At 37.5% G+C, this 12451-nt stretch overlaps 1 protein-coding gene across 1 annotated transcript in view; it reads right to left on the bottom strand.

Annotated features, from left to right (window-relative positions):
- Positions 1-12451, bottom strand: part of F13A1 (coagulation factor XIII A chain) — a 328117-nt gene that overhangs the window by 16862 nt on the left and 298804 nt on the right. The window contains exon 14 of the mRNA XM_053714703.1: positions 1005-1141. Coding sequence (XP_053570678.1) covers positions 1005-1141 — 137 coding nt within the window. The remainder of the gene's footprint in view (positions 1-1004; positions 1142-12451) is intronic.

Here is a 12451-nt window from a genome sequence, read left to right on the forward strand (position 1 = left end):
ATTACTTTTCTTTAACACCAAATATATTTAAAAACATAATATTTTGACAATTTAATCTCAATAAAATGTAAAATTACATTGTCAAAAGAAAAAAAAAAGTAATAAAGTTTTATTTAACTTATAGGTATCACTTTAAAATGTTGTAATTTGCTCTGAATACACATTTGGCTTTGCCAGTAATAATATATTGTGAAAAAATAATCAAACTATACCTGTGTTTATTAACCATTTAAAGGAAGTTGCTGGTAAAGTTTGCCTTTAAACAAATGATATTTTGCAAGAAATGTGGCATTTGCAGTAATTAAATATGCTATTACAACAAAACCTGTAGACAGTAAATTTGTGAGCAGATTTTTGGGCACTCCCAGTTGCTGACAATTATAGAGAGGTCAATCTCCAGACTAGAAATATAAGAGGGGTGAAGCAGTGATAACACAATGATGACTGTGTAAAAGCCCCAACTATATCATCTGTGAGGGGAATCTGAAGTAGCTGGAGGAGTATGAAGATGTTCTGTAACAGTAATAGCCTGAAAAGCAACATCTTGCCAACCAAGAAAATGTAATTATTTTCCAGTCAGTATTGTAAAAAAAGAACTTTGTCATCCCTTTCAAACTAACATTCCACTCACTAAAATAAAATACATTTATTAACATAAGAGAAATAAAGCAACACTTCCACATATAACACTATACACACTACACATACCACACACACACAGAGTACACAAAAATACACACATACATATATACATACATATAAAAAAAGCAAAAGAAATTTAATGGTAAAAAACCCCACAAATGTTAATCCCAATGAAAAATTAAGATGCGTGAAAATTGTAAAACTAAACTCTCCCAACAAAAGAATATTTACTTTGGTGAGGGAAGTTTAGTTTAGGAACTCTGAAATTAACAAAGATGCAGAAGCATGTTACTGTTTAATTAATGATGATTGTTTTCAAATTTTAATGCAAAAGTCAATAATCATGTAGTAACTTTACTTACTTGAAAATTTTAGTCCGTGTTTTCAAAATGCCAGGTCCACTAACTCTCAGGGAAACATTCTGAAGCTTTTTCTTTAATGGATTTGTGAATTCCACCATAACAGTCATTTCTTTGTCAACCATTTTGTTTCCAACAACCTAGGCATTCAGAAGAATGAAAATAACTATATCAGGTTTAAAACATTAACACAGACAAACCATTAAAGGGACAGGCTAGTCAAAATTAAACTTTCATGATTCAGATAGGGAATGCAATTTTAAATAACTTTCCAATTCACTTTTATCATCAAATGTGCTTTGTTCTCTTGGTATTCTTTGTTGAAAGCTAAACCTAGGCAGGCTAATATGCTAATTTCTAAAACCTTGAAGGCCACCCCTTATTTCAATGCACTTGGCAGTTTTTCACAGCTAGAGGACGTCATTTCATGTGTTTCATATAGATAACACTGTGGCCACGCCCTGGATTTACAAGTGAGAGGGCACTGATTCGCTAAAATGCAAGTCTGACAAAATAACTGAAATAAAGGGGCAGTCTGCAAAGGCTTAGATACAAGGTAATCACGGTAAAAAGTGTATTAATATAACAGTGTTTTTATGCAAAACAGGGGAATGGGTAACAAAGGGATTATCTATCTTTTTAAACAATAAGAATTCTGGAGTAGACCGTCCCTTTAACTAAACCTGGCCATAACATTGCCAATACTATGGAAATTCAGCTTTTTTAGGGCTAGATTATGAGTGGGATGCTAACTTTTGCGTGCCATAAAGGGGTTTATTGCGGGTGTTTGTGTGCGTTAGCAGTAGTGCTCGTATTACAAGTTGAAAGTAAACGTGTTTGCTCGAATGCAATTGAATTTAACACGTGTCAGGATAACATGACTTCAAAACTCTGGTTAACATAAATATACATACATACAGTACATACACATGTCTAAATATGGATATGTATGTATATATATGTATATATACATACAGAGGATATAAAAAGTCTACACACCCGTTAAAATGTCAGGTTTCTGTGATGTAAAAAAAATGAGACAAAGATAAATCATTTCAGAACTTTTTCCACCTTTAATGTGACTTATAAACTGTACAACTCAATTGAAAAACAAACTGAAATATTTTAGGTAAAGGGAAATAAAAATAAAAAACTAAAATAATATGGTTGCATAAGTGTAAACACCCTTTTATAACTGGGGATGTAGCTGTGTTCAGAATTATGAAATCACATTCAAAATCATGTTAAATAGGAGTCAGTACACACCTGTCATAATTTAAAGTGCCTCTGATTAACCCCAAATAAAGTTAAGCTGTTCTAGTAGGTCTTTCCTGACATTTTCTTAGTCGCATCCTACAGCAAAAGCCATGGTCCGCAGAGAGCTTCTAAAGCATCAGAGGGATCTTATTGTTAAAAGGTATCAGTCAGGATAAGGGTACAAAAGAATTTCCAAGGCATTAGATTTACCATGGAACACAGTGAAGACAGTCATCAAGTGAAGAAAATATGGTGCAACAGTGACATTACCAAGAACTGGATGTTCCTCCAAAATTGATGAAAAGACTAGAAGAAAACTGGTCTGGGAGGCTACCAAGACACCTACAGCAACATTAAAGGAGCTGCAGGAATATCTGGCAAATACTGGCTGTGTGGTACATGTGACAACAATCGCCCGTATTCTTCATATGTCTGGGCTGTGGGGTAGAGTGGCAAGACGGAAGCCTTTTCTTACAAAAAAAAAAACATCCAAGCCCGGCTAAATTTTGCAAAAACACATCTGAAGTTTCTCAAAAGCATGTTGCAAAAGGTGTTCTGGTCTGATGAAACCAAAGTTGAACTTTTTGGCAATAATTCCAAAAGATATGTTTGGCGCAAAAACAACACTGCATATCACCAAAAGAACACCATACCCACAGTGAAGCATGGTGGTGTCAGCATCATGCTTTGGGGCTGTTTTTCTTCAGCTGTAACTGGGGCCTTAGTCAAGGTAGAGGGAATAATGAACAGTTCCAAATACCAGACAATATTGGCACAAAACCTTCAGGCTTCTGCTAGAAAGCGGAACATGAAGAGGAACTTCATCTTTCAGCATGACAACGACCCAAAACATACTTCCAAATCAACAAAGGAATGGCTTCATCAGAAGAAGATTAAAGTTTTGGGATGGCCCAGGCAGAGCCCAGACCTTAATCCAATTCAAAATCTGTGGGATGATCTGAAGAGGGCTGTGCACAGGAGATACCCTCACATTCTGACAGATTTAGAGTGTTTTTGCAAAGAAGAGTGGGCAAATCTTGCCAAGTCAAGATGTGCCATGCTGAAAAACTCATACCCAAAAAGATTGAGTGCTGTAATAAAATAAAAATGTGCTTCAATAAAGTATTAGTTTAAGGGTGTTCACACTTATGCAACCATATTATTATTTTTTTTTTTTTTTATTTCCCTTTACCTAAAAGATTTCAGTTTGTTTTTCAATTGAGTTGTACAGTTTATAGGCCACATTAAAGGTGGAAAAAGTTCTGAAATGCTTTATCTTTGTCTAATTTTTTTACATCACTGAAACCTGACATTTTAACAGGGGTGTGTAGACTTTTTATATCCACTGTATATATATATATATATATATATATATATATATATATATATATATATATATATATATATATATATATGTGTGTGTGTGTGTGTGTGTGCGCATTTGCAGCCAAGTTACTGAAAACATGTAAAATTATACTTATGCAATATTTATTTTTAATAAAGAGTTAAATTGTATTTGTATTGTACATATTTCCCATTCCAATGTTTTTTCACATAGGGGAGAAAGTCCAGCACAGAGAAAGTCCAGCACTCACTTACAAGCTTTCAGCTAAGATTTAAAAGCAAAAATGGAAAGGTTAGTTATAGCATCTGGCCAAATGGGACAAGCTCAGGTACCACGTCAAGGTCCTTTCTAATACCTGGGACCCTAAAACAGCCACACAATGCAAGCTCTCAAATCCAAACAAACTGGGAACAAGGGAAGGGTGCACAGGCTTATGTAATCACCCTAGACATATACAAAACACGGAAGGGGACTGCACTCTCATACCAGACTGGGTACACATCCCATAACCTTGCAACATGCTCAGCCCTGGGTGCTCACTGGCACTCACAGGAAGCTGTGCTGTCCCCAGAGTCACAGGCAGTCTACCCCAGACAGGTCTGGGTACAAGAACCATAGGGAAAATTACAAAACAAATTAATACAACACACAGAGAAAGTCCAGCACTCACTTACAAGCTCTCAGCTAAGATTTAAAAGCAAAAATGAAAAGGTTAGTTACCGCATCTGGCCAAATGGGACAAGCCCAGGTACCCCATCAAAGTTCTTTCTAATACCTGGGACCCTAAAACAGCCACACAATGCAAGCTCTCAAATCCAAACAAACTGGGAACAAGGGAAGGGTGCACAGACTTATGTAATCACCCTAGACATATACAAAACACGGAAGGGGACTGTACTCTCATACCGGACCAGGGTACACATCCCATGACCCTGCAACATGCTCAGCCCTGGGTGCTCACTGGCACTCACAGGAATCTGTGCTGTCCCCAGAGTCACAGGCAGTTAACCCCAGACAGGTCTGGGTGCAAGAACCATAGGGAAAATTACAAAACAAATTAATGCAACACACAGAGAAAGTCCAGCACTCACTTACAAGCTCTCAGCTAAGATTCATGTGAGTGCCAGTGAGCACCCAGGGCTAAGCAGGTTGCAGGGTCATGGGATGTGTACCCGGTCCGGTATGAGAGTGCAGTCCCCTTCCGTGTTTTGTATATATAGGTATAGATATATATTTTACAAAAAAAAAATCATATATATATATATATATATACTGTATATATAAATATGTATTTATGAATTTATATATTTTTCTATGTAAAGAAAATTGGAATATGAAATAATACATTTTTATGTCACATTAGCGCTTGTGAGAAACTGCGATCAGGTTTGCGTGACTTGTTGGGTGCTATTTCCCACTACACACTTTTCACTTTCCATTGAAGTCTATGGGGCAATAGATTAACATGGTCGTGATATTCTATCTTCGGCTTTTTGCACTCATCAAGTTAGTGTGCGAGCAAAAATGTTTTACTTTCATCTTCTAATACGTGAGTTACATGACACGCGCAAAAATCTGACGTCTAGCGGAGTTTAGGTGCGAGTGGGAGCCATGAATAGCGATCCACTCGTGATCTAGCCCTTATTCATTTGTGCAATTTTTTTTTTCAATATTACAAGTGCTTTAATACACCACCCATGGGAAGTTCATGTAACTTCATGCATATACAAACTGGAGTATTTTTAAATCAGTTGTTGTCAATAAATGTCCTTATGGGTCAATTATCCTAACCAATCAGAATGTTTTCCTGATCAATTCTGGCATTCAGTATGCACATATAACTTGAATTGGCTATTTGTATACCCAAACAAGGAGTGGTAAAGTCTATAGATTCAAAGCAAGTTTCCCAAACTCTTATTAAGTGTAAATAATAATTAACTTTAGGGATTCTTGCCAGATAAGCCTGTAGATGAGGATTGAAGGAACCTTTAACATAAAAGAGCTCTTTTCTAGGGGTTGAATATAAGAAACTATTGTCAACCAAAATTAAAGGAAAATGAAAGTCAAAATTAAATGTTCGTGATTCGGGCACAGCATGCAATTTGAGTAAGTTTTCAGTGAACTTCTATTATACTTTTTAAATTGGTCTCTATGTAGGCTCCAGAGTATGAAGGTGTCTTTAGCATTACAAGGCAACTGTGTTTGCAACAATATTTGTAACAATGTTACACATTGTTACAAACATTGCTGCCCTCAATGCTCAGCAATGTATAAAATTGTTAAGCACTACATATAGCAAAACATAGGGTGTTTGGTGCCGATGTAAAGCATCTGCATTCTCCCACGAATGTATTCCAAATACCAGAGATCACAGCACCTTAATAAAATATATTCTGTGAATTCTTGCACATGCTCAGTAGGTGCTGGGGACTTAAAAAAGTATAAATATTAAAATACTGTGCACCTTTTGTTATTGGAAGTAAATTTGAAAGTTGTTTAAAATTGCATGCTCTTTCTGAATCATGAAAGTTTAATTTTAATATTAATATATAATTTTGATTATAGTTTAATATATTTGTATTCTCTTCAACAAAGGATGCTAAGACAGCTAAGAAAATTTTGTAATTTAAATACATTTTAAATACTTGCTCTATCTGAATCATAAAAGTTTCATTTTGATTTTTCATGTGCCTTTAAAGGAAGATCTTGACTTTTATGAAAACAGAAAATAAACTTTATTTATACCCGTATACAAGTGAAAAGTAAAGAATAGGCATCTGCTAAAAACAAAATTAATTGTGTTAATTTCCTGGGAATTAGACTTCATTTATATTTTAGTAGAAAACCACTTCTGTTCTTTTTTAACCATTTCATTGTGCTAGGAGAATAAAGCACAATTTTATTTTAATATTTTATCATTCATTTTATTATTGCATTTTGAACGGGGAGTGCAAGGAAATGCTTAAAGTTCTTAGTAACATGTAAGTGTAATTTTTTTTTAAAAATATTCCTATAGACTGCTTTTTTGTTTTGTATTTTATAATATGAACATAGGTAATGAGTGTCAGATCTTATTTATAATTACTATTAAAGGAATATGGAATTGGTGTATTAAGTTTCAATGTTTTTGATTATTTGTTCATTAATATATTAATTATACTGTATTGGCATTTACATGTATTTCTTTACAGATTATGGACTCTAATCTAGCCATTCATGTTTTTTGGCTCCCGATACATCAATAATCGCAATGCAAACAATACGTACATACTTGTACTTGAAAAATATCATATTGGGTATTGGAAAAGTCACCCATACGATGCATTGAGAGCATCGACTTCATCCATCACAATTCACCAGACCACAAGTTATCAACTAAATACCAATAACAAAATAGACACATTGAATTCAGCAGCCAAATATACTTGATACATGCGCAACACCCAGAGATCAACATGTGTATGCTCGGACCCAAAGAACAAGAGAGCACTAGCCATACCAACAAGGGAGGTGGCCCTTTTTGATAACGTTTGGATAGTGCCATACTGATATATCATCTTATCTCCCTCAATGAAATGTAAAAACAGAAAACATATCCACAAGATATCAACAGTTGTGACGCACAGAGTAAGAAGAGACTGTTAGGAAAGGAGACAATGCTGGGCCAGCTGAACGAGTATAAGTGGCCTGGTCAGTTGGTGGGAGCCACTGGGCAACCAGGAGAGCAGTTGTATTTTTTCATGTATCGATTTGTTTTTCAGCATTCAACAGCCGTTAAAGGTCATTAACAATGCCGTTGTGGGAAAACTGAATTGTATAAGAAGTGACTGGAAATTAAGGGCATTATGAAGCATAGCTGTGCTTGACTCAATAAGATTGTGATCATTTTAATCACAACAAAAAACTGAGCCCATTTTTCTGAGATTGAAAGAGAATTTAAAAAATATAGGAATTAAAGCCTACATTAAATAAGTATTTAATAAAGGCTTCAATTCATATACGCTTTCTTTATATTTCTGGTTGTAATACAGTAATTAAATAAGGTAGTAAGATATCAATAAATGTTTTATCTTATAAAATTATAAAAGGTAGGTTGGCACATGGTTCATACTAATTGGGGATAAAATCAATATAAATTATTAAAGTATTGTGCTCTTGATATGTATAATAAATGTTCCAGTGCACAGCACATAATGTAATATGCATTTTCATCTTAATTATTACTAATGTTGTTTTCATCCATTTTAGAACACTAATTCAACTGGATAGAAGCAGTATGTTCCGTTTTAGCAATCATTGGTAATGTCTTCCTTTCACATAGATATTCTGTCCATCAATTTTGAAATTATAGATGCACGGCCTTCCCAATGGGAATTTCACATCATAAACTTAGAATTATGATGCTACAGCAATACACATGTCACTTATCTGTAAATAAAATACATAAAAGTTTGCAATTTAAATAAAGAAAAGCTTTAGAATTTACAATGATTATCAAATTTACCTCTTTCTCTTTGTGTCCTTTCTTGAAATGTAGCTGCTTTCCATGAGAGTGTAGTGAGGCAAGCTCTGAAGTATGTAGAAGTCTTGAGCATTATAAATATACCATTGTTATGTTGTTGCAGACATGGTTGCCTATAGTGCTGAAGACACATACTTGCTGCCAAGCATACCCCAGTATGCTCTCAATGACAGGAGTAAGCAACAAAGGATGCCAAGAGAAAGAGATACATTTGATAATGGGACCAAACTTTATTTGTTTTGTTTTGTTTTCTATTTGTATGCACTTGTATAATGAAATATTTTATATTACAATCACAATGTGTGTTTAAATACTAATAAAGATATGTGTATGGTATTAATTGTAATGACTATGTCAGCATAATATTGGCATTAATATTTATAGGGACAGTGTTCTGTAAAATTTTCTCCATTTAATGGTTTCTAATTATCTATTTTTCTGCTGAATTGTATTACACTGATTACAAATAGCTTATTTAGCTTTATTTTGGCATTTTAAATGGCTGATTTTGTCGGTGGTATCCCCATCTATTGGGGTCCCCATCTATACTGAAAATGTCAATACTTAAAGGGACAGTATACTATAAAATAGTTTTTCCCTTAATGTGCTTCCAATTACTTTTTTTTACCAGCTGCAGAGTATAAAATGTATGAGATTTGCTCTTTTAAGATTTATTTGTGTATATGAATTAGCTGATTGTGTGTTTTAAAGCCACAGCCTAATAAAATGGGTTGAGCTTGTAGGTATAATTAGATCTCATTACTTTATCACATTGTGTACATATACCTGCTTCTTTATCTTATATCTGTCCATAAACCAATCACCAATACTTGGAGAGAACAATGGAAAATTAATATTTTATTACCTTATCTCTTCTATAACCCACTGGGAGTGTAATTTCTTCTACTGGCTGTGTTAACACAGCTTGGCCTCGAGGCCAAAAACTTTAAGGATAGGTGTGGATACCACAGGCTACATAAACTATTTCAAATGCCAATATAAGGGCAATGGAAATACTTATAAACAATGTAATACACTCCAGCAGGTAAAGTGGATCATTGGGAACAAAATTAAAGAGAAGAACATTTTTGAGTAAACTACCCCTTTAAGTAAAAGCTGTCTAAACATAAACAGGGAAGAAACAATACTCCCATTGTGTGTGTGTGTGTGTGGGGGGGGGGGGTGCTGGTGGTATAATTAATGTTCATTTTGAATTGCTTTCTTTAGGCATGTGGACAAAGATAAGATAAGGAGACTTTATGTGTGTGTATAAAGAGTGATGAAGTAATGGGATTTAATCTCCCTGCAAACGCAGCCTATTTTAATACCTTGTGGTTTCAAAGAGCAAAATCAGCTAGTGCATATATAAAAATGAACGTCAAGGCGCAATTTCCAATATATTTTATACTCTACAGCTTTTTATAACAAGTGAATGGAAACACATTAAAAGAAATCTAGTTTTATAGTACACTGTTCCGTTAATCTCACGCCTCTTTGTGATTGGGTAGCCTCACAGAAGCCATCACTAAATGCAGATATTTCTGTAATAAGTTAGATCAGTAGTTGGAATTTCACTTTGTGTGTATAGAATCATTGCATCTGATTATCTAGGTTATTGAAGTCCAGTTGAACTGGTATTAGCTACAAGTGTTTTACAAGTTATATCTGTAGTGGTGTCAGAAACTGCTGTGAGAGACCTATAGCTTAGAGAACATGGACCCTCTGAGTAACCTTTACTTAAGTTTTGGGGCGCGATCCGATATAGATCGTAGTTTGCGGCGCAAGCGAGGGAACCCCCGCCGCCCGTAGTTTCAGCTCGCACAGCGAGCTATCACATATACGGCGCGGTCAGAGGCTAAAGTGCCGTAAGTCTGACAAACCAGCGATGTCCAGAAATCTGCGTAAGTACAAATTTCTGGAGTCACCAGTGACTTACGGCACTTTAGAAACTGCCGGCGCCTACAAAACCTGACAAAGTTATAAAATCACCCGTACTGTCTAACACGCCTCCCAAACAAAGCCCGACACGTCTAACCCTCTATCCGCTATCCCCCCTCACTATCCTAACAATAAAAAATGTATTAACCCCTAAACCGCCGCTCCCGAACCCCGCCGCCACCTAATAAAGTTATTAACCCCTAAACCGCCGCTCCCGGACCCCGCCGCCAGCTATATTAAATCTATAACCCCCTAATGTGAGCCCCTACCCCGCCGCCATCTACCTTACCTACCCCCTAAAGTGAGCCCCTTACACCGCCGCCATCTACCTTACCTACCCCCTAAAGTGAGCTCTTACCCCGCCGCCATCTATTTTAAAATTATTAACCCCTAATTTAATCCCCCTACACCGCCGCCACCTATATTAAACATATTAACCCCTAATCTAATCCCCCTACACCGCCGCCACCTATATTAAACACATTGATCCCTAATCTAATCCCCCTACACCGCTGCCATCTATATTAAATACATTAATCCCTAATCTAATCCCCCTATACCGCCGCCAGCTATATTAAATAGATTAACCCCTAATCGAATCCCCCTACACCGCTGCCAGCTATATTAACTATATTAACCCTAATTATATTAGGGTTAATATAGTTAATATAGTTATTATATATATTAACTATATTAAGCATACAAAGAGAGAAGCGCTCTACCAGGAACGAACAACAGCTCAGTGGCTTGTTCTATGGCGATTTACCACCCGGAAGCAGCCTCTTATAGACCAGTGTGCTTTTCACAGAAGAAAACTTTCCTGAAGTATATCAGTCTGATCCCGCCAAGTAAGGTCAGTCCAGCCCCGAAATACCAGGCAATTCTCCTCTGAACAAGGAACATGACAACCCCAGATGATCGTTTCGGCCTCCTATGGGCCTCGTCAGTGAGGTGCAGCCACATTCCTCTAAGCACACTGGGCAAGGAGTCCACGTCTGATTTCCCCATCACCCATAGGGAGACGTCCCCAGGGTCATAATAATTTGCATACAAAGAGAGAAGCGCTCTACCAGGAACGAACAACAGCTCAGTGGCTTGTTCTATGGCGATTTACCACCTGGAAGCAGCCTCTTTTAGACCAGTGTGCTTTTCACAGAAGAAAACTTTCCTGAAGTATATCAGTCTGATCCCGCCAAGTAAGGTCAGTCCAGCCCCGAAATACCAGGCAATTCTCCTCTGAACAAGGAAAATGACAACCCCAGACGACCGTTTCGGCCTCCTATGGGCCTCGTCAGTGAGGTGCAGCCACATTCCTCTAAGCACACTGGGCAAGGAGTCCACGTCTGGTTTCCCCCATCACCCATAGGGAGACTTCCCCAGAGTCATAATAATTTGCATACAAAGAGAGAAGCGCTCTACCAGGAACGAACAACAGCTCAGTGGCTTGTTCTATGGAAATTTACCACCCAGAAGCAGCCTCTTTTAGACCAGCGTGCTTTTCACAGAAGAAAACTTTCCTGAAGTATATCAGTCTGATCCCGCCAAGTAAGGTCAGTCCAGCCCCGAAATACCAGGCAATTCTCCTCTGAACAAGGAACATGACAACCCCAGACGATCATTTCGGCCTCCTATGGGCCTCGTCAGTGAGGTGCAGCCACATTCCTCTAAGCACACTGGGCAAGGAGTCCACGTCTGTTTTCCCCCATCACCCATAGGGAGACTTCCCCAGGGTCATAATAATTTGCATACAAAGAGAGAAGCGCTCTACCAGGAACACACAACAGCTCAGTGGCTTGTTCTATGGCAATTTACCACCTGGAAGCAGCCTCTTTTAGACCAGTGTGCTTTTCACAGAAGAAAACTTTCCTGAAGTATATCAGTCTTATCCCGCCAAGTAAGGTCAGTCCAGCCCCGAAATACCAGGCAATTCTCCTCTGAACAAGGAACATGACAACCCCAGACGATCATTTCGGCCTCCTATGGGCCTCGTCAGTGAGGTGCAGCCACATTCCTCTAAGCACACTGGGCAAGGAGTCCACGTCTGGTTTCCCCATCACCCATAGGGAGACTTCCCCAGGGTCATAATAATTTGCATACAAAGAGAGAAGCGCTCTACCAGGAACGAACAACAGCTCAGTGGCTTGTTCTATGGCGATTTACCACCCGGAAGCAGCCTCTTTTAGACCAGTGTGCTTTCAACAGAAGAAAACTTTCCTGAAGTATATCAGTCTGATCCCGCCAAGTAAGGTCAGTCCAGCCCCGAAATACCAGGCAATTCTCCTCTGAACAAGGAAAATGACAACCCCAGACGATCGTTTCGGCCTCCTATGGGCCTCGTCAGTGAGGTGCAGCCACATTCCTCTAAGCACACTGGGCAAGGAGTCCACG

Source organism: Bombina bombina, chromosome 5 (genome assembly GCF_027579735.1).
Source record: "Bombina bombina isolate aBomBom1 chromosome 5, aBomBom1.pri, whole genome shotgun sequence".
In the NCBI taxonomy this organism is placed as follows: Eukaryota; Metazoa; Chordata; class Amphibia; order Anura; family Bombinatoridae; genus Bombina; species Bombina bombina.